Source organism: Elephas maximus, chromosome 8 (assembly GCF_024166365.1).
Source record: "Elephas maximus indicus isolate mEleMax1 chromosome 8, mEleMax1 primary haplotype, whole genome shotgun sequence".
NCBI classification, from domain to species: Eukaryota; Metazoa; Chordata; class Mammalia; order Proboscidea; family Elephantidae; genus Elephas; species Elephas maximus.
In genome coordinates, this window is record NC_064826.1 from 99,053,424 (window position 1) to 99,077,466 (window position 24,043).

The 24,043-nt window shown below is 42.2% G+C and overlaps 1 protein-coding gene across 6 annotated transcripts in view; it reads right to left on the reverse strand.

Annotated features, from left to right (window-relative positions):
- ELMO1 (engulfment and cell motility 1) overlaps positions 1 to 24,043 on the reverse strand; it is a 635,207-nt gene that overhangs the window by 465,031 nt on the left and 146,133 nt on the right. For 4 of the 6 annotated variants that reach the window (XM_049894506.1, XM_049894502.1, XM_049894503.1 and 1 more), the window contains 2 exons: positions 9,687 to 9,727; positions 8,663 to 8,735 (listed from right to left, as the gene is read on the reverse strand). In XM_049894506.1, the coding sequence (XP_049750463.1) occupies positions 8,663 to 8,735; positions 9,687 to 9,727 (114 nt within the window). Of the gene's footprint in view, positions 1 to 1,339; positions 3,401 to 3,430; positions 3,510 to 8,662; positions 8,736 to 9,686; positions 9,728 to 24,043 lie in introns of those variants that run through there. The other 2 variants (XM_049894507.1, XM_049894508.1) reach the window with 2 other exon arrangements.

Consider the following 24,043-nt stretch of genomic DNA (forward strand, 5'->3'; position numbering starts at 1 on the left):
AGTCTATATGACCTTCTGGTTCAAGCATACACCACACCCAGCTCATCTCCCAAATTCAGGTTCCCAGGAAAGAACATGTGAGGGGCCCAACTAGGTCAGCTTTTCGTCCCACTAGCTTTGACAGTAACAGAGAAGGAACACACAGACTCAGGCCATACAGATGCCCCTTCCATCAGTCAGGAGCAGAGCAACTCCCCAGGATGAGACACGCTTTGTATTTTGTTTGATGGATTATGGGTGTGTGTGTTTCAGGGTTGGGCACACTCCAAATTTGAGGCTAACTTAAACTATTTACCATACTGTACTTGTATTCATTCTCCCTAGTTAATACCTCTCGCAATGATTTTTAGTGACCTTCAAACATTTTGACCACGGCCCATGATAAAAGCACAGACTACAGATGTATATACAGGTGGGTATATGAAACAAAGATTCCACAAAACAACACATGGGACATATTCTGATTTTTTTATTCTATTATAGTCCATTTTTTAATGCCCTTTTAACCTACTAAGTTGATTTACTAAGTTGATTTACCACCTACTAATTGCTGATGACCTACAATTTGAAAAACTATTACCTCTATCATCCTCTAATTTTCTCACTTAATAATAATTTCATACTTTTTCACATTATACTTAAAATAGAAAACCCCCAATCTTTTCCAATAATACCACAAAAAATGAATAAATAACATTTTAACTGTATTTAAAGGGTGAATCCAGTTGACCTGAGTCAGTCTTGTTTTTAAGAATATCATCCTAAGACAGTAGTTGGTGTAGCCAGTATAAGCGCTTCTGATCTCTTTTGTTAGCCAGCCTATGTCTGTCGCATTAAAAAAGCATATTTGAAATGAAAAATACCCATGCTATATGTATAAATCTGAACTGGTGTCATTAATTTTCTTGAACCAGCCACATGACGGCCTGTCCCCATTCTGTTTAGGGACCAGCAGGGACATGCTTGCTGGTGTCTGCCAACGCAGCTTAGACAAATCCAGAACAGTCACTGTGTAAAGCTGACCTTCACATACTGAGATGGAACCAGCTCCCTTGGGCCTACCTGCCTTGTTCCAAAGGGAAAAACAGCTTTACTGGTCAATGTCAAAGACTGATTACTTGGTTCAGCAATGCTGATCAAGCTGGGGTATTGGGTTGAGGGTGTAGATGAAGTGGATGCTTTTCTGAGGATGGACATGTAGTAGAATGGTGACTGTCAGCAGAGGAAACTAGGGAGCTAAAAGGATAGGATGGAAATCTCACTTTCCCTCCCCAGTATCAAGAACTCGTATACCTCCTCATTTGTGCGATGGTGGGATAAGAATTGCTGAAATTCCCACCTGTGGCACAGCACAGCCCCAGGGCACAGGGCAAAGGCTCTAGAGTCAGAGTTCCGGGGTCCAATCCCAGTTCTGTTTCTTACATCCGCAAGCCTCAGTTGTGCCCTCTGTAAAACAGGATCTATCTTCATAAGACCTGGTTCATGAGGTTACTGTGAAGAATAAAATAACTCATATGAAGTGCTTTGCAGCAAGCACCGAACTCATGTTCGGAACAAGTGTTACCACCCTCCAATAACTTGTCAACTGGCTGTCCAGTGTGCCTAAAACTCCCAAGAAGAGCTCCATCTTTGGAAGAATCCATTTCCCATTGCGGGGGGGGGGGGGGAACAGTTGCTGTCAAGGGGATTCTGACTCACCGCAACCTCATATGTACTAAAGTAGAACTGTGGGCCACAGGTTTTCAACGGATGACTTTTTCAATGGACTGCCAGGCCTTTTTACTGTGGTGCCTCTGGGTAGACTAAAACCTCCAATGTTTTAGTTAACCTGTGTTAGTGGTTTGCATCACCCAGGCACTCCACATTTCCAAGGAGCAGCCGGTGGATTCAAACTGCCGACCTTTTGGCTAGCAGCCAAACTCTTAACCACTGTGCCACCAGGGCTCCCATTTCCCATCATTCTCCCAAAATTCAATTCAGGCACACCTTGCTCCAGAACGCTTTTGATCCCTTTCTTCTAGAATTTCTTGGTTCCTTCTTCTGCTTTCTCAGAACCAATGACCTCTTCAAGGCTTTCTCCCCCCACTAGATCTAGCTTCCACGAATGTAGAGAATGGAAGGCAGTCATTTCATTAAACTCTTGGCGGAGCTCAGTGCTCAAAGTATGACAGCTTAACTGAACTCTGTACAACAATTAAGCAACCCCCTGACATAGGTGTCAACACATAAGCCTAAGAAAGGTGCTGTCTGCTCTGGGGTTCTGGTAAGTTCAGGGGCTTTCTGAGAGCCCAGGGCACCTAGGAAGTAGGGGTGGCATGAAAAGGGATACCCCTCTGAGTTTCTGTTAATGGTGGAGGAATAATTTGGAAAAGAATAGTGGTGATGGCTACGCAACATGATGGATGTAATCAATGTCACTGGATTGTACATGTAAAAATTTTTGAATTGGAAAATGTTTTGTTATATATATTTTACCATGCTAACAAGAAAGAACGATGGCCGAAGAGGTTGCCACCTAAGCCAGAATGCCTTGGCCCACGTAAGGCATGCAAATTATTTTAATTGACAAAAAAAAAAAGTGCCTCTCAAACAACCCCACCTCTTTCCCAAATGTCCCTGGGGGCAACTCTGTAGAAAGGGCCTGGATGAAGCATAACTCAACTCTTCTATGACAAAATAAATATGTATCAAAATTAGATACTGTCGATATGTCCTCTACTTCACACACTCTGGAGTAGGCCTTAGCGGAGAGGAACTAAGTGACATCTGCAGCCACGATAAACCAAAAACACACTGCAGTCAAGTCGATTCGGACTCATAGCAACACTACAGGACACAGTAGAACTGCCCCATAGGATTACCAAAGAACGGATGGTGGATTCAAGCCGCCGGGCTTTTGGTTAGCAGCCATAGCTCTTAACTACTGTGCCACCAGGGCTATGCAATCAAGATAAAACCTGGATTATTCCAAACTACACAGCCTCAAAATGGCTTCCTCTGCCATGCCCCATGCTTTCAAGTCTCCTACTTTTCTGCATGTTTTTTTTTTAGAGTTAAGGGTGACAAGGCACTTCCCCCGTTTGCCTAAAAAGATTGGTATGAACAATTGTTAGAGCAAAAACACGAAAAACAATCGTACAGTCCACACCAGAAGCAAATAAAAATGTCTTTTGTTAATCTCTAGTAAGTGGAAGATTATCTACAGCTTTCCCCACATTACCCTCTTAAGGAATAGGGAAGCCACAGACTGAAACTGTTAACCAACGCTCACATGCTGTAACTTCCTGTATTTTTTTCTTGAAGCAATTAACATCAAGATCACTGACCTGATGTCAGTAAAGAAAGGGCAGCATAAACTAATTGGGGCCAAGACAATAGGAAGAGAAGATTTCTCCAAGGTGGTAGAGCAAAGCTTTGGAATCAGACCCACCTGGGTCCATGCTTGGCTTGGCCACTTGCCATCTGCATAACCCAAAGGAGTTGTTTAACCTCTCTCAGTCTTTACTCATCTGTAAAATGGAGATAATAATAATACCTGCATCATTAGGCTGTGATGAGGGTCATGAGCTAAAATGCTTAGCACTCAAAATATACATAATTCTTTTTCAAACGACAAATTCCACTGGAATATTTAAAAACACAATTTACTTCTCTCTCTCTCCATCACCCTGAAACATAAAAGTTTCTGGGGCAGACTTTGAACTTAAGAAGAAGCTGAATCTAAACCTTCTGTAAAGCATTTGTAAGCTATACTGCTGAACTCCGCTTAACAGAGTTTTTTTGTTGTTTTTCTTTTTTTCCATTGCACTGAAAACTTACATTTTAAGCGTCCACAAACACATGAAGACAATTTCGGTCATGGGCGTGAATAATACTAGAAAGTAAGGGAGGTGCCTTCCTGTGGATCTTAGAAGAGAATCACAAACATCCACCGTTGTGGGATCAGTTAGCTTGTTAGGCCCGTGACAGGTCTTTCTTCTTTGAAATAACAGGTGATTTTGATCTAGGGCAGAGGAAGGGATCCCACCTCACATACAACTGAACACAAGTAACTAAGACCATGCACAGGTTTCAGAAATTAGTCACTGGTTACCATGGTAATGCAAATATTACCAAACAACTTACTGGGTTCTAAGTAACCAAGATGAGAGCAAAGAAGTTATTTTAAAACCAGAAAAGTATTGGAGACGTGGGTCTCTATTTTTAGGAATATCTGCAAGGAACTAGATGGGCATAAGCAGCAGACTGAAGCAGCCCTGGGTTTGAATCCTGCAGAGCTAGGCTCCAAGCCCAGCTTCAAGATCTTTATCCTGCTCCGTGAGTACCACATGCAGCTGCGCCCAGCAACAGCTGCTGGAAAAACAGCAGCACATTTTCTTTACAAACAAAGGGCTATGGCTGGGAAGCTTAGTCTTCTCATTCCCTAAACTCTTAATGAAAGCATCAGCCAGGCTACTACTACCCACTGAGGATGGAGAAACCCAACTGCAGACTTCTACGGCCAGTCCCTTTTAAACTCGACATTAAAAATTTCCCATAAAATGACTCCTAAAATGCCCAATACTTATCCCATTGTTTTGAGTAGTTTGAGTTTTCTGAGTATATATTAATTTTAACAATAAAAAGCATAAACATAAACATTTAAAAATATTTAAATTACCCACTCTCCACACACACAAAACAACTATGCACTCACTCCTGGGTTAGGCTCAGTATACAGCTGCTTATGGTGCAGTATGCCCTGTACACACTGGTCCCACCTCATTAGAAAGGAGGCCCAAGGCAGGGTTTCTCCAGGTGGTCTCTGGGTGTGCCATATCAGAATTCCCTGGAAGGTTCTTTCTTTTTTTTTTTTATTGTGTTTTAGGTGAAAGTTTACAGCTCAAGGTAATTTCTCATACAAAAATTTATACACATATTGTTAAGTGACCCTAGTTGCAATCCCTGTAATGTGACAGAGAAGAGAGGGGCCCCCAAATCTGCAAACAAAGTAACAGAAATAGGCCAGGGCACACAAACAAAGCCATTCCCCAGAACAATGGGACAAGGTATCTAAAAATAGCCCGCAAACTTCTTTAAAGTTGCCTTTCAGAAGCAGCTAGAGAAAACCAGGCCCAGGGACACGTGCAGAACATCCACTTGTGTCCGCTGTGTGACCTTCCACCAGGGGCAGTGAGGGACTACAGCCCCAGACGGGGAATGGAACCTGGGAAGGGAGAGACTGGGCAGGCGTGACATCCCATAATAAGTCCTGCTACGAATCCCAGAGGCCTCCAGGACAGGAGCCATCTTGGAAAGCTGCTGTGCATGCGCTTTAGTTAACATATCCCCGCCTGTGTCTATTAATAAACATGAATCTTTTCCCACCCAAGAACTTTTAAAAACTCAGGCCTGTCTTTTGTTCTGTGAGATGAGGGTAAGTGTTGATCTAGGCCCTCCTCGTCTCTGCTTGCAAGCCTCTGCAATAAAGCTTTGTTCCTGTGGAAAACTACGTGCCTTACCTGCTCATTCTTGACCAGTGAGAGGCAAGACCCTTATTCCAATAACACCACCAGGGCCCCATTTATAACACGGTGGCTTTCAATCCAGGATAAAAACCCAGTATAATATACATATATTATATATTTGTGTATGTGAAACAAATATTTCATGAACACAGCTGATACACTGACATATTCTCTATAACAGTCCATGTTTTAATACTCTTGCAAGCAACTCAATTGATTTCACTACCCACTAACTGGTGATAACCTACAGTTTGAGAAGCCCTGCTATAACATCTATTGCCCTATAATTTTATCATTTAAAAATAAAATATTTACACTTCTCATACTGCTTGCCATTGAGCTGATTATAACTCATGGTGACCTCATGTGTGTCAGAGTAGAACCATACTCCATAGGGTTTTAAATGGCTGATTTTTCAGAAGTAAATCACCAGGATTTTCTTTCAAGGCACCTCTGGTGGACTCAAACCACCAACTAAGCACATTAATCATTTGAACTCCAAATAGTAAAAGACTGTCCAATCATTTCCAATAATACTCCAAAAGTCACAATGTTTAGTTACCTTTAAAAGGTGAACCAGGTTGAAATGAGACAGTCTCGTGCTTAAGGATATCAACAGTGATACATTTTACCTGCTAACCTTTTGTTTGTATTTACTTCTATCTTCTTTATCTCACAAAGAATAAAATGCAAATTACATAAATGCAATATAAAGTAAGTGAGAACTATTACGAAAACGGAGCCCTGGTGGCACAGTGGTTAAGAGCTCGGGTGCTAACCAAAAGGTCGGCAGTTTGAATCTACCAGCTGCTTCCTGGAAACCCTATGGGGCAGCTCTACTCTGTCCTATAGGGTCGCTATGAGTCAGAATTGACTCAGTAGCAATGGGTAGGTTTTTTGTTTGTTTGTTTTATTAAGAAAATGAAGCAAAGGGAAAATAAAGTTAGGTAACTGTGGAATGACTCAGTGGAGCACGTGAAATTAATAAACCCAATGCAGGCCAGAAAATCTAGTCCACTGTTTAACTCTAAACTTTCTGGCAATCAATGTGAAGAGGGAAACATGACCAGGTAGAAAATTCCCAGTGTCTACCTGGGAAAGAACAAAACAATTTCTAAGAACCATTTCCAGGCCTCTGGATAGCTTCGCTCCAGGGTGGACTAAACATGCTCACATACTTCTCAGAGTAGAGCAAATGAGTCACAGATAGGGATAAACCAAATGTAAACCAGTTGCCATACAGTCGGTTCCTACTCCTGGTGTAGAACTGTGCTCCACAGGGTTTTCATGGCTGATTTCTTGGAAGTAGATCACCAGGCCTTTCCTCCAAGGCACCTCTGGGTGGATTCAAACCTTCAACTTTTGGGTTAGCAGCTCAATGCTTAATCATTTACACCACCCAGGGACTTCCCAAGTAGAAATAGGGCCCCTGTTTCTGCCTCCATGCTCCACCACCATCACTTGATTTATGGATAAACTTATGGTCACTCTATGGGCTATTGACTGGGACAAACAAGATCTGCTAGACACTGAAGCCCCAGGTCACCTGCTTCTCCTTCCTCCCCGAGCACTTTTTGCTCACTTCTGTGATGGCAGGGAACACCCTCTCATGATGACGACTGTTCACAAGGCTGTTCCTTCCCTTCCCCCAGCCCCAGAGGTTATGAGTCCCCTAAGGACAATTCTGACTCCTATGCGTTTCAGTAAGTGCTCCATAAAATTGAGCTGAATGCTAAACTATTCTAGATATTTCCAAAAGGCTAAGTGATAAGAGTACAAAGATCTGGACTTGCTTCTTGATTCCATCATTTACCAGCCATGAGATACTGGTCAGGCCATTCGATCTCCATGGGTTCAGCTTCTTATCTGTTAACCAAAGCTGATACTGTTTATGTCACAGGTTTGTCATGAAGAAGAAATCAACAAACAGATGTAATGTACTTGGCCCAGTCCTAGGCACACAGTAAGTATTGAATAAATGGTAGCCATCTATGGATCGAGGGCAGTGGTGGTTCGGTGGTAGAACTCTCTCCTTCCATGTGGGAGACACGGGTTAGGTTTCTGCCCAATGCATCCCCTTTGTAGTCACCACCCGTCATCAGTGGGGGCTTGTGTGTTGCTATGATGCTGAACAGGTTTCGGTGAAGCTTCCATACTAAGATGGACTAGCAAGAAAGGCCTGGTAATCTACTTTTGAAATCAGCCAAGGAAAACCCTATGGATCACAGTGCTCCAATTCCCAAACGATCATGGGGACGGAACAGGATGGGGCAGCATTTCATTTGGTTGTGCACCGGGTTGCCAGGAGACACCTTGACAGCACAGGGCCAACTTGACAGTAGCCAATAATAACAACAATAATCCGGGATCACTTAAGACTACTTTTACTTGTTGCCAGGGCCACCGTAGTCTTCACAGCTCCCTCCTTCTCCTCCAAGGCTACTAAAGAGAATAAAAATCATCCAAGAAGAAAGCAGTGTCTCGAGGACCAGAGAACCTTTTCAGCGCCTACAATGCCACCTTTGAAAAGTTTTCTTATTATCATTTCAAGTACTTTAAGCAGGGGTTAGAGGTTACTCTGACAAAGAAAATCTGAGAAAGGAGAGCTGGAATAAGTCCTTAAGTATGAAATAAATGCCTTAACCAAGCAATAATGAAGAGAGGTAATTAGTATATTCCCTGCCAGAAGGCAAATACTGCTGCTAAAACAGGACTTGAAAACATATTTGGTCTTCACTCTTGAATGGGCTAAATGTTGCCTTGTTAATACTAAAACAGCACTTTTTTGCTTTGTAGACCCTACTTGCATGGATGGTAAACAAACAAACAAAATCCTTAACTGTTGAGTTGATTCTGCTTATAGCGACCCTACACAACAGAGTAGAACTGCCCCGTAGGGTTTCCAAGGCTGCAATCTTTACAGAAGCAGACACATCTTTCTCCCATGGAGTAGCTAGTGGGCTCGAACCATCAACTTTTTGGTGAGCGGCCTAGTACTTAAGCACTGCACCTCCAGGGCTCCTGTGCATAGCTGTTAAGCTGTTAGAGATGTAAAATTTAGACCAGCATGTCTAGTCCTGAACAGAGTCCTGAACATCAGCCACATTCTACAGTCCTTACATACAAGTGTCCCAGGTTAAATAATGTTGACTTACCTTTTCCGTGATATAAAAGTTTGAACCTTCAGCATACTGCAGTGCAAAATATTCATGGTTCGCAAGAGACCACCTAAAAAATATACACATAACTCATCAGGGAAGCAATCGCTTGGTCATTTTCATTTTCATAACTTTATAGGGTTAGATGAACTGAACCCTCTGTGAATGGGATTGGGCCAGTTCCAATATATGGTGCAATGCCTTCCCTAAAACAAATTGACAATGCCCATCTTCGATTACCCTGGGACTCATCGTTTCACATATGGACTTACTAAAATTATTTCAAGCCTACTGCTCACCTTTAAGCATTGTCATCTTCAAGGCAAGGGGTAGGAGAAATCAAAATATAAATTGTTACATTCCTCCCTATTTTGAAGGAGTGGAGCAGAGGAGAAATCAGTAAAATTGAAATTTTTGATAATTGGTAAATTTCAATTGTCTCCATACTCTACAACCCCCAACCAGCATACTTGCCCCAAACTGGAACACTCCAATTAAGCATTCGAGGTGATACTCTTTTCACAGCTCTGCTTTAAAAGTCAAATAAGTTTACACAACTTGCATATGTGGGCCTCCTTTGGATGTTAAAGCAACCAAGAGAAGCAGGGAAGTCACATCAGCGTGACGGTCCATATGGCACCATGTGTACTCACTGCCTTGTCTTTAACTCCTCCATCTTCTGTTAGGACCTGCGAGGTCCTCCGGTTTATAGGAGACGAAATGTGGATTTAACCTCAGGAAGCTTTAGGCTACTCCCTGCTGGGCAGGATGAATGGACCACAATTTTTCAAAATAAATAGAACCAAGCCCCAATATGCACACACAGGCCATATCACACTTTCTGCTCTTTGAGGCACAGCTGCACTTTTTTTGGTGGAAAGCGATGTGTCAGTCTTACGAAGTAGTTCTTGGTAACCTTGGGCAGGTCAAGCAGTGACTTACTAATAATATTTACTATTATTTTATTTGTCTGTCTATTTGTGGACAAAAGTGTCTTAGACGAATCCTGAGCAACACTTACCCGTCACAGACTTCCTTTATTATTGCAGACAGTGGTTTTTTCTGTAAAAATAACAAAAAAGGAAATACTTTCTGTTAGTTTCATTTCATCATTTTAAATTAAAAAAAAAAAAGGGAAGAAAGAGGAGCCTAATAAAAAGACATCTACACAAGAAGAATTTACATTTGCTATTATTATTTGCTGTCAATGTGTCTTTTTTTTTCCACAAGATAATAATCTACCAACCATCACCACCAAATTTATTAATGATTTATTACCCTTGTGGTCTCATTCTCTATGGTTAGCATCATTAGCTGAGCAAAATGTGCATCATATTTAACTTAGCTCCATTAAAATCAGGATGAAAATATAACTTTGGACAAAGATCTCAAGGGTGACGAAAGCCAGAAAGGTTAGATCATAACCAGAATTCTTTAGCAGTAGCCCTTGAATCACGTAAACAGCAGTTTAGTTTCATACAAACAAATGTGGATGCGTGATGTTTTTAAGAGAATGTGTGGCAAATGTACTAGAAGCCATTGTGAAATTGTTCCTACAAAGTGCATAGAATTCTTCACCCCAGCATGGCCCTGATAAATGCTAATCACAAAGCAGCTTGAGCTGGACACCCTTGACTAATGCGACCATAACACCATGTGCCGTGGTGTCAACTGGTGAGCTGACTACAGCTGTGCCCTCGCGCCTAACTGCCACAGTTGGAAGGAATGCAGCTGAGAGGCAAACAAGCTTGCCCAGAGATGTCAAAACTCTTGTTGCTGTAGAGGCAAACAGATCCTGTCTGTTTCCCGGGATGGGGGGTAATGTACCCACAAAAGAACAAGTCACAGATAAAAAATAAAGGAGGGAGAGAGGAAGAAAAATCAAAGAAGTATAATACATGGGCCTGGATTTTCAGATACAACCATAAAAAAAGAAGCTATTTCCATATAAATGCACTATTCCTGTTGTTCTGAAGGGCAGTGTGGTGGGGGAGAGAGATTCTGAATCAGGCTGGCCCGGTTCAAATCCTAGCTCTGTCAACGTCTCTAAAATGTGACCTGCGATTTCCTTAATTGGAGCCCCAACTATCTGTAAAATGGGAATATTACCTCCACAGGGCTGTTAGGAGGATAAAATAAAATGAGAACTAATACAACGGGAAAAACACTCTAACAGCATTAGGATGCTGCCCGCCTTGCCCTCTCGTGTCACTAAAAGAGCTCTATTTCCCTCTTGCATCCTTGCGAGTGTGTCCTGTTGGTGAATTTTAAACACTGTACAAGTCGCTCTCCCTACGTCCTTGCTAGAAGCTCCAACTCAGTCCACAGTGCTCCTCCGAAGGACTCCCTCCCATTGGAGCTCTAGCCCCTATGGCTAAGTCCATTGCCACGTGTTTAAAAGAACATCTGCCTACCACTGTCAATGCAGTCACAAGCAGGGGGGACAGGGAGCTAGAATCACCAAGAAGTGGAAATACACTGGTATTTTCTGACATCCTGAGTTGGTCTCTTTTCGAATATGATTAGAAATGGTGATTGGTTTATACAGCGCTGTTATACACCATACAGATTCTAGGCCTTTGGCAAGGACCTGTCCACTGTTGATGGCTCTAGCTGTGAGCTGAGATGCAAATGTCTTCTTATAACCAAATGACAAAGGAACTTTAGGAACGAAACTTTCCCATTAGGTGATGTTTTGCACTTCCAACTGCCAGAGACCCCCTTCAGACAATCAGCATATTATGAACACATACCAGGCAGTTCCCTAATTCTACTTATTGAACCCTCAAAACTGAAATATAAACAATAGGCCTTAAATTATTGATGAGAAATGATTAAGGAAGAGGGATGAATGAGAAACACTAGATCTTGAAACAAGAGACCAGGACAAGAAGGTACTGCCGTGGAGGTAGGAAAAGGCATTTAAAGGAATTGCTCCCAGCATTAGACTTCTTAACTGAGATCATTTAGAGCAATTATTTGGATTTTAATTCAGGTCTAATCCATAGATGTGGAATAAAGCCTAAAAGGACAGAGGTTTATGGGGTACTATTATATCTAGCACACTACAAAGTTGGAGGTAGAGACTTAATGGAGAAAGATAAAAGCCACAGAGGAAAAGGAATCACGGTTAACTGAACAGCCACAATGCAACCTGACCAATCAAAATGAATGTTAGGTAAGGATGTGGATGGCTCTTTGGCCTACTTCCTACACTTGTGTTCTCCATTCTTCTATCTGCTCCACAAACGTTAGCCTCCACCACCAAACCCTAATCCCATGGACCTTTTCACAGTTCTCATCCTGACATAACCTGTCCTGCCTTATTTGACACTGTTGACAACTCCCTTCTTTTTGAGATCCTTTCTTTCTTGAGCTTCCGTGATATACCACAGTATTTCCTTTCTTTTCCTACATTTATAACCAACTCTTAATACAAACCAAGAAATCCTTCATAGTTCCTCTTTTACTTCTATCTTCCTAGCTACAAGTTTCTGTTCTTGTCTCTTCTGCTTTTACTTAATTGGTCAATTCCCTGTGGATCTCGTTGGCTTCAGCTGTCATGAGTCTATAGTTCTGGTCCTAAATACTCTCTGACGGTTTATTAGCTACAGCATTCTAATTCTTGTTTTTCAAGTCCTTTGTTAAATGTGTCCAAACAAGAGTCATCACCCTCACCATCCCCTACCCCTCAATCTACCCCAACAGCTGCACGGCCTCCAATGCCCCCGTCCCCGACTTCTCTGCTTTCGTATGGCACCGCTATTGCCTAAGGGTCATCATTAAACTTTATTTCTTCACTCCCCAGATCCAATTTGTTACCAAGTGATGTAGACATTCTCCCTATGATGTCAACATCATTACTTGTCATCTCTTAACCACTTTTCTGAACTCACGACTCTCCTCATCCCAACTCCCACTGTCAGATTAATCTTCCAAATCACACCCACCCTCAAATTTGCTTCCCCAATCTCAGCCATTTCCAGAATGACAGTCCATCATTAGTAACTGCCTGATATAAATTTCCAATCAAATGCTCCACGGGCATATCAAACTCAACCTCTTATCTTTCATTAGTTCCTACACTCGCCTTGCCTACTTCTGGCAGTTTTTCCAGGCATGTCGTTAGAAAATTTGTCCTTGCCTTTTGCTTCTCCTTTACCCCGTTCGGTGAAACACACATTTACAGGATGCTAAGTGTTGTCACTGTTTGATCCGCAATCTCTCTCCCAGCTACGCTTTCCAGTTCCTTACCATCATCCTTGTTAGAGTTCTCAGGATCCTGTCTCCAAATCCCTGCAAATAAGTCTTTTTATCCCTAACCCACACGTTAACTAGAATTAGACAAAAACTTTCCACACTAATTTTGTCCAAACTTTCTACCAATTCTATACATGTTCCCCTATGCCTCTGCATTAGTTGGTGATTCACCAAAAAAAAAAAAAAAACAACTCATATCCATACCTTCACTTATGCCATTTGCCCTGTTGCAATGTTCCTCTCCAATCCTAACACTGAACTCTTACTTATGGTTTAATACACAGATCAAAGCCACCTCCTCCAAGCAGACATCCCTGATGTCCTCAACTAAGAATAATCATCCCCAATCTGTACTTAGCACATTAAATCAATCACTCTGAAGGCCTCCGTGTACCATCTTATCTTCTTGCCCCTTAAGAACAAGGACATCATAATTCATCTTTGTAACCTTCCCGACAGTATATAGATGCTATTAGGTTCTAGTGTTGTTGTTAACTGTCATAGGGTCAGCCCTCATTCATGGCAATATCATGTACAACAGGATCAGACCCTTGGGATCCACAGCACTTCACTGACTTATTGTTGTAAATAGATCACCAGGCTTTTCTTCCTAGCCTGTCTTAGTCTGGAAGTTCACTGACACCTGTTCGGCATCATAGCAACACACGAGCCTCCGGGCGGTGGCTGCACATGAGGTGCATCGGGCAGGAATCTAACCCGTGTCTCCTGCATGGAAGGTGGGAATTCTACCACAGAACCACCTCTGCTCCCACAGTCTAGTAGGGAACTCGGTACGTTTCTGTTGAATGGAAAATCCACATATCCACTAATTTTCCTTAAAAAAAAAAAAAAAAAAAAAACAGAAACAACAAAAAAGGCATAAATATAAAGCAAACTATTTTGAAGGATAGCCTGGCTTAATCAGCACATTTTCCACTTCCCACAATGTAAGCCACTGCTGGGTGGCTCCAAGCAGCTGCTGGCTCTAAGCTGTCAAGACAGGTGAAGGCTGTCGCCATCCCCTACACAGAATCATCCCCAAAGGAGTTAACACAATTCACAGCTTGGAAGAGCACGGAGCGAGCCAGCTGATGGAGAAAACGCTTCAACAGATGATACAACAGATATTAATCAAGGGACTGTCACCACCAGTATGCAGGACTGCACAGGTGAGGAGTCTACTTTCATAAACAGACCAGACTGACCAAGGGGCTCCAAAAGAAAACACTAGTCTGGTATCACTGCTTTTCTCACCTCCTGTATAAAGCCTTGTCAGTTTGACACGAACTCACTGCCTGCCCAGAAAATTCGAAGCCATATGCCAGCTCAGCCTATGGATCTTTTAGTTAATGTTTGCCCTGGGGGTTACAACGTGTGTTTCTATCTGTCCAGTTCTCCAAGGCCTCGGGGTTAGGGTGGACATGGGCAATAGCATCTACAGCTTTGTGTTGTTATTGCTGTTAGCTGCCATCCAAGTGGCCCCCAACTCATGGCGACCCCCTGCACAATGGAAGTGAACATTGTCTGGTCCTGCACCATCCCCGTGATCAGTTGTGGATTGGATCATTGTGATCCATACTGTTTTCCCTGGCTGATTTTCAGGAGCAGATCACCAGGCCTTTCTTCCTAGTCCATCTTAGTCTGGAAGCTCCAATGAAACCTGTTCAGCATCACAGGAACACATGAGTCTCCACGGGCAGATGGGTGGCGGCTGTGCATGAGCTGCACTGGCCAGGAATTGAACCCAGGTCTCCCGCATGGAAAGCAAGAGCACAACCACTGAAAAGCCACTGTCCTCTCCATAAACCTTAAAGGAACTAAAAGTCAACTTCTGTATTGAGTATGAATATACCTGGACTTGGAATATTGAGCCAAGGTTATTTTAACCACCTGGGTATATTTTCAAAACTTACCAAAATCATTAGTAAATTCCTTGAAGGTCAAAACTACCTTCTCAGACTTAGTGGTGGACTGAGAGCTGAAGAATGGGTTTTTGTTTTTTTTTTTTTTTTAACTGTGCTTTAAGTGAAAGTTTACAAATCAAGTCAGTCTCTCATACAAAAACTTATATACACCTTGCTATATACTCCTAACTGATCTCCCCCTAATGAGTCAGCCCGCTCCTTCCCTCCACTCTCTCTTTTTGTGTCCATTTTGCCAGCTTCTAACCCCCTCTACCCTCTCATCTCCCCTCCAGATAGGAGATGCCAACATAGTCTCAAGTGTCTACTTGATCGAGGAAGCTCATTCTTTCTTCACCAGCATCTTTTTCTATCCCATTGCCCAGTCCAAGCCCTCCCTGAAGGGTTGGCTTTGGGAATGGTTTCTGTTTTGGGCTAATAGAAGGTCTGGGGGCCATGACCACCAGGGTCCTTCTAGTCTCAGTCAGACCATCAAGTCTGGTCTTTTTAGGAGAATTTGAGGTCTGCATCCCACTGCTCTCCTGCTCCCTCAGGGGTTCTCTGTTGTGTTCCCAGTCAGGACAGCCATTGATTATAGCCAGGAACCATCTAGTTCTTCTGGTCTCAGGCTGATGTAGACTCGGTTTATGTGGCCTTTTCTGTCTCTTGCCAGCATTTAAGATCCCAGTCGCCGAAGAGGAAGGATCTTTAAGGTGAACTTCGGAGTTTAGCCAGTTACCCAATTCTCCTTGATGGAGATCAGGGACCATGCACATGGTGGCCCCCAAACCACTCCTTTTCCCCTTTCCTTTAGCTACAGTGAGATCATCTTGCAACATATGGAAGTATTTCTTTACTTCATATTATTTTGAGGAAATTTCTATTTTTGCAAAAATACTTATTTGTCAAATGAAGTATGCATTGCTCTATGAATCTGACTGACAAAGTACCACGTGCCAACAATTATACCCAAAGGGTGGGGTTTTTTTAGGATTTATTCCTCTCCTTATCTCAACTTCTATTCTCTAAAAGAGTTCCTTTATTTAACTAACTAACTTCCAAAGACAGTGAGTACAGAATACTAATTTCATATACAAAATGATTTTTACTTACTTTTCATAAAAATAAGCAAGTTTCTGTAAAATGGCCAAATTCTCTAGCGATTCATTTTGAATCTACTTCTCTGGCAATACTTTCTTCCTATATATTCCTTAACGTGGGTGTTGGTCCTTTGCTTTTCTTTCTGTGCTCCCTCTCCCGTGCCTTTAAAAATTGTCTGTATTAAAAATACCTGAATCCAACCATCTTCTAGTGTTTGGTCTTGCATTTCCAATAACCGGTTGTATGAGTTCACATAGTTGTCAAACTTCACACTCTATTTTCTTCCTTACTAAACCGGATCTTCCTCTTGTGTCTCTTTTATCTCCTAAAAAACCCACCACTGACCCACTCAGTGCACATGGTCCTTTAAGAACTGAGAGAACCCCCCAGTGAAAACATCCCAGGGAGTCTTTGGTTGTTTATTTAAGAGGTGGTTGAGTAGTTTTTTGTTTTTTGTTTTTGAGTACATGCAGCCTGCCTTGCAGCTCCTTCCCAGGAGAAAGCCCAGCTGTCATCCCTCCTCAGCGCGGCCCTCTGCCACACCTGTGACAAGCTCTGCTAGCCACCTGTTCCTGTCTGTTGGCTAAGACACCTAGCTTTGAGATGTTTCTCAGCCTCAAAGCTCCTATGTCTACGGCTGCCCCCACTTCTGCCTTGAGACCAGCCTCTGACACTGACAGCACCCGCAGCCAGGGTGGCCACGCACCTGTTAGCAACTATGCATACTGGGCGGCAGGTCTCTGCTTTTGACACCCCCTTCTCAGACCTATACCTGCCCTTCACATGCGCATCACCCAGAAAAGAGCGCAGCTTTACCAAAAGTTTATTTAAAGTGTTTTTAATGACATGGGGGAAAATGCGCATGAGAGAATATGAAGTGAACAGATGCCAGTAAGGCACTTGACATGCTAGATTTTTATCAACCACTTGCTTTTCTATATCTTCCCTCAACTATGAGCTCTTGAAGGACTTTAGAGAAAGACCTCTTGGGATCAAATTCTGACTTCTGCAGCCCCTGGCTTTGTAACCTTAGGCTTATTACTTATCCTCTCAACGTTTCCATCTTCTCTTCTGTAAATGAGAATAAAAACAGAACCTAGCACATAGTATTATAAACCAAAAAAAACCATTGCCGTCAATTCTGACTCATAGCAACTCTATAGGACAGAGGAGAACTGACCTATAGGGTTTCTAAGGAGCAGCTTGTGGATTTGAACTGCAGACCTTTTGGTTGGCAGCCTGAGCTCTTAACCACTGTGCCACCAGGGCTATGGTGAGGATTAACTGAGGTCATGTATGTAAGACCCTTGAAATAGCCCCTGGTACATGCTAAAGCATTTTATAGATATTACCTATTAATAGGGCTCTTTCACTTCCTGTGGTGTCCCTGGGTGGTGCAAACAGTTAAGCACTTGGCTGCTAAGTGAAAGACTAGTGGTTTGAGTTCACCCAGAGGTGCCTTGAGAGAAGGGCCTGGTGATCTACTTCTGAAACATCACCAGTGAAAATCCTACAAGTATTGTGCTGTTTTAAAAAATTACCTCAAACCAAAAACCAAACCCAGTGCCGTCAAGTCCGACTCATAGTGACACTATAGGACAGAGTAGAACTGCCCCACAGAGTTTCCAAGGAGCGCCTGGCAGATTCGAACTGCCGGCCCTTTGGTTAGCAGCCGTAGCACTTTACCACTACGGCACCAGGGTTTCCAAAGAATTACCTACATGAGATCAAACTGACAATAGTAACCCTAAGGCAAGATGAGAATTTTAAGGGGCAAAGATTCTAAGTTAATGGTGATGAAACGACATGGGTAGTGATGCTGAGAATGGTAACACAATGTGAAGTAAGTAACCTTTGTCGTGGAATTGCACGAAGAAAAACTGCGAGTATGTTTTGTTGTGTATATTTTCACCAAAAATTAAAATAATAAAAAACCCAAAGGAGCACAGTTCTACTCTGACACACATGGGGTTGCCAAGAGTAAGAATCAGCTTAAAGGCAACTGGTTGTTCTTTTTATTTTTGGTTCATTTCTTATATCCCCTGTTTGAAAATTTCACAGACACTTTAAAAAATTTATCTTGGTTAAAGAAATTAAGTAAATAAGTGAACGGATATCAGGTCTTCCTCCTTCCTTAAAGGGACACTGGCACTCATAGCTCTATTTGGCACTTGTCTCATTCCATTCTTTATCCTTCAACTCATTTTCATTTGTTTTGTCAACTAGACGGTACTTCCTTTGGAGGAAGAGACTGCCTCTGAGACATCTCTGGAGCCTGGCTGCTTAGGCCCTCAAAAGGGGTGCCATTAATGAACATCATTAACACATGTCTTTTCAACTTTCGGCTTTTGTTTCCTTTTGCTCTCTTCCTGTCTGCCAGGGAAGCTCAGGAGAGCAGATAAAGATGGAAAACAGCAAGACGAGGCCAGAGAGAAGCAACCCCCGGTCAGTACCTTCTGTCTTCTCTTCCCCACAGCCATCCATGATCTTGCACCCTTGTAACTACAAAACTATTTTCTGCCAAGTCGTAAAGCGTTTGGTCCTATCCTACTAAAAAAGTCTTTCATTTTCTCCAGTGCTTAGAAAGAATTTGACAGATGCTTTATTCCGACGCTTTGAGGCAGTGCGGCACAGCCCTTGGGATTTTACTTTGCTTTTCTAGATGGAAACTCATTGAACTTATCCAGCACAGGAGTTATGAGTTACGTTGGCCCAAAGAGAAAAGCAACCCAGTTTTCAAATGTCAGGACACTGCTGAGAAGGAAGAGGTGTGTTGACTCTGACTTGTACAATATGACTTGGAGCAACTTTAATGTACAATCACCCATCTAGTACCCGGAGGTACCTGGTGACACTGTGTCAATGACACCTGTCATTTTATAACAGCTTTATTCTTCCTTCAATGATCCCTATTATTTCTCTCCCTACTTTCCAGCCATATATTTTTAGTATGGAGGAATTTGATGTGTTCCAAGAGGTGTGTGCACATCCTAATAACAGCATAAATAATCTAATGACAAAACCACTCTTTCCAGAGCGTTGAGGAGGCAAATTTATCTCATTCTTGGAAGTCAAGTATTTTGACAACAGTTCCAATGTGAATCACTGCCACAAAATTCCTGTAATTGCCAGAAGTGACAAGGGGCTCACAACAACATTTCCAACATAGTAAAACCACGCATCCCATTAATTTAAAAAGTTGAAAGATGACAGGCTCTGCCACCTTTTTCTCAACAACTGATGATTTGTTTCAAAAATGGTTGACTGTAAATGTCTTGTTTCAAGCTTCAGGAAACTAATTAAATATTAGATTTGACCAAAATAGAGTACAATGTTTTTGTCATAAGAATCACTGGACTATGTAGATGAGCAGGCATAATTAATCAGCACTCTACTATATTAGTGGGTTAAATGGAAGCACAGATACTTTTCTCTTTTAAATATTCTAACATTTTTCTATTCAGTAGAAACTGCATTTCCTTTAAACGGAAAGGAAACTACAACTTTAGAAAATTACAAAAAACATAAAGATGAACAATGCGAAAAAAAAAAAAAAGCTGTTGCCATTAAGTCGATTCTGATTCATGGCAACCTCCTGTGTTACAGAGTGAGCAGAATTGTTCCATGGGGTTTTCTTGGCTGTAGTCTTTAACAGACACAGTTCGCTAGGCCTTTCTTCATGAATGGGTTTGAACCACCAACCTTTAGGTTAGCAGCCAGTTGCGACCCGCTTGTGCCACGCAGGCTCCCTGTGCAAAAATAAATCATTACTTGTATCAGTTATGGAGCCCTGGTGGCACAGTGGTTAAGAGCTACAAGGGCTAACCAAAAGGTCGGCAGTTCGAATCTACTAGCCATTCCTTGGAAACCCTATGGGGCAGTTCTACTCTGTTCTATAGGGTCGCTATGAGTCAGAACCAACTTGATGGCACCTAACAACAACATATCAGTTATGATCTTTCTAGTCCTTGACTCTTTTATATTGCTCCAATATCAAGTGCTGCGATGGATAATAAGAAACAACCTTTTCCCCAAATTCCATTATCTCAGACGGTAGCAACAACCAAGTTCTTAATTCCTACATTCCTCTCAGTCTTCCTCAATATCCATACTTTCTGAGAAGTATTCCCAGATGACTCTGACATGCCATTCTGCTTCACCACACCCTTGGCAATCCAGTGTGCTCTTTTATGTGGAAATGAGGATTCATACACTGAATTAATTCAGGTGTTATGGTCTGCCTACCTTCACCCAGTGAAAGAATCTACTTATTTGTGTTAAGTTTGTACATAAAAAGTTAACCTTGTTTATGCATGATTTAAAAATAAAATGTCTGCAGAGCTATAAACATCAGTGGTTGCCAGCAGCTCAGGAGTAAGGCCGGATGAACAGATGGAGCACAGGGCATTTTTAGGGTAGTGAAACTATTCTGTGTGATACTGTAGTGGTAGACAGATGACGTCATCTACTTGTCAAAACCCATAGGGTTGTACAACACAAAGTGTGAACACTTATGTAAACTACGGTGAAAGAGTATGCAAGGGGAGGGAGTACATGAAAATGCTGTACTTCTAAAAGTCTATGATAAATGATTGAATGAATGTCAGGCCTGCCTGGTAGGATACATAGAAATGATTATTGACGCTAATAGACAAGAAATTATTAGACCACCCATAAAACAAAATGAGACTAAAGGGGCACAGAAGCCCTGGGGCAAGGATTAGAAGGCAGGAGGGAACAGAAAAGCTGGTAATAGGGAATTCAAGGTTGAGAAGGGAGACTGTTGACATGTTGAGGGGTTTTTAACTGTCATAAAACAATATGTGTACTAACTCTTTAATGAGAAACTAGTTCTGTAAACCTTTACCTAAAGTACAATTTAAAAAGATAAAAATCAAAAAAGAAAAAAAGAAAGACCAGGCTTACTGGCCTGACAGAGACTGCAGAAACTCTGAGAGTATGGTCCCCAGACACGCTTTCAGCTCAGTAACGAAGTCACTTCTGAGGTTCACCCTTCAGCCACAGATTGGACAGGCCCATGAAACAAGATGAGACTAAAGGGACACACGAACCCAGGGGCAAGGACTAGAAAGCAGGAGGGAACAGGAAAGCTGGTTATAGGGAACCCAAGTTTGAGAAGGGAGGGTACTGACATGTCCTAGCTGTTAATCAACGTCATAAAACAATATGTGTACAAACTGTTTAATGAGAGGGTTTGTTCTGTAAACCTTCATCTAAAGTAAAATAAAAAAATTTAAAAACAAATTATCAGATCAGGTGAGTATATATGAGAAAGCCAGGTGAGCTTTGAACGCAAAGTAGGATTCAGGTTCCATTTAAACATAGGATTATGAAGGTTTACAGCTGCGAAGGAACTGTGATTGGATGTAAACCAGTGGTAGAAAAATCCCAAAAGGAACCTGTGGCACAGGGAGTATTAAGAAGTGAGTTCACTTTTTTAATTTAGTTTTTGTTTTCCTTCTACTTCTTGCCTCTCCTCCCTGCATAGCTGGTTTACATCTGGGAGTGGCTGCACTCCTGCCAGTTCATCCTTCTTCCCTGAGTGGTAAGAGATGTGCTGAGACATCTGCGGGTGGGTAGTGGAGGGACCTGGGCTTGCAAGCCTCAGACTCAAGTCCCATTAATGACCTGGTAATGGTGGCCACCAGAGACAGAACCACAGCCCTCAAGAATAACAAAGCAGGATCTTGTAGAAGGGTCTGAAATATGCCAACAACGGCCACAACCTCACGTACTTTCTCCAGATTCCCCTGACACATTATAAGCCCGGATTTTTATTACCTGTAATCCGTTGGCCAGTGCTTCTGACAATAATGATAATAGTACTGGCTACTATTTACTGAGTGAGTACATATATCTAGGTCTGTTTTACAAATGAGAAAGCTGTAGGAGGATTTTGAGGTGTGAAGTAACTTCTCAAAGCCTCATAGTACATGTGAGGGAGCCAGAATTCGAACCCAGGCCTGTATGATGCCAGAATCCTTGCTCTTTAACCCTGCCCTAAATTAACAGTGCCCTGGCAACCATCAACAACAATCCTGAGTGCCCAAAGCTAACACCTGAGGGGAAAGGCCTGGAAATATGGGTACCCTGGTTCCTACCACATGGTAAATTCTTGATAAATGTTGTTGAAAGCACAATGTGTTACTAACACCAAGAGAATAGTAGATAATCCTTCCTCATACATTATCTACACAAATTATGATGAAACCTTAAGTTAATACTTAAATGCTTTTGACACCATCTCCTCTCCCAGTGGGAAACCCTGGTGGCAGAGTGGTTAAGTGCTACGGCTGCTAACCTAAAGGTCGGCAGTTCAAATCCACCAGGCGCTCCTTGGAAACTCTATGGGGAAGTTCTACTCTGTCCTATAGGGTCACTGTGAGTCGGAATCGACTCGATGGCAACGGGTTTGGTTTTTTGGTTTACTTTCCCAATAAGTCAATTTGGTTCAGTGGTAGAATTCTTGCCTTCCATGCAGGAGATCTGGGTTCAACTCCCAGCCAATACGCCTCCTACGCAGTCACCATACGTCTGTCAGTGGAGGCTTGCATGTTGCTGTGACACTGAACAGGTTTCACCGGAGCTTCCAGACTAAGACGGACTGGGGAAAAGGGCCTGGTGATCTACTTCTGAAAATCAGCCAATGAAAACTCTACAGATTACAACGATCCAATGTGCAACTAATCACTGGGTTGGTGCAGGACCAGGCAGAGTTTTGTTCCATTGTACACGGGGTCACCATGCAGCTAACAACAACTCTCCCAATAAAGAACCCTGTCTTCTAGCTCCCTTCTCACTTCTCATACCTAAATCAACACCTCTAGCCCTGAATTCTCTATAGTCCCCTTCTGTCTCAGGCCATTTTAACTTGAGTGGGCATCCTTCCATAATCTCAAACTCAAATCTTAGCACCCCCCAAACTGTCTTTTCCAAGATTATGTTGTTTTTTATTCCTGGGTCATATGCAATCAACATTAAATCTGCCCTGTCATTCACATTGTAGCCTGTTCCTCAGTCCTGACAATTTAATCTTAGAAATGACTCTCTAAACCTTCCTCTTTATTCTGCCTGTGGATACAGAGATGCAATTAAAAGCAAATGATATTTGGATCGCTTGGGGAAATTCTAGTTGTGAAGGTGCAAAAAATGCAAAGGCATGGTTAACAGATGTTCATGTTGTGTCTAGGGAGCCCTGGTGGTACAATGGTTAAATGCTCAGCTGCTAATCAAAAGGTTGGCAGTTCGAACCCACCAGCCTCTTGGTGGGAGAAAGATGTGGCAATCTGCTTCCGTAAAGAAAAACCCAAACCCAATCTGTTGCCATGGAGTGGCTTCTGACTCTTACAGGTCCTGTAGGATAGAGTAGAACTGCCCCATAGGGTTAACGAGGCTGTAATCTTTACTGAAGCAGATTGCCATACCTTTCTCCTCCAGAGCAGCTCGTGGGTTTGAACTGCCAGCTTTTTGGTTAACAGCCAAGCACTTTAACCACTGGTGAATCCCTCATTTTTATCCTTCAATTTACTAATCTTCTCTTTAGCCAGATCCACTCTAGATTTACCCTAACTACTGTGTTTTGTTGTTTTTATTTTTCTGTTGTTGTAGTATTTTTTAACATTTTATTTACTACATGTCTATTTTTCACTTCTAAGATTTTTCAATTGATTTCTCTCATGTCCCACCTGTTCTCAATTTATATCCATTGATTTTGTGCTCATAGTTTCCTTTTTGTGCAGACAGTATTCTCTTTCTTGTCATATTCTCTTTAAGGATACAGACACATTTATTTTTAAGCTCTCCCTTGCTCTTTATATCCCTCCACACTGAGCAGCTAAAGACCAGCTAAAACAAAACCAACAAACCAACAAAAAAAACAGTTGCCATAGAGTCTGTTCTGATGCATGGCAACTCCATGTATGTCAAAGTAGAACTGCCCTCCACAGGGTTTTCATGGCTATGACCTTTTGGAAGCAGATCACCAGGCCTTTCTTCCAAGGTGCCTCTGGGTGAATCTGAACCACCAACAATTTAGTTAGTAGCCCAGTAATCATTCGTACCTCCCAAGGGCTCCTGAAGGTTAGCTAGAACAGGA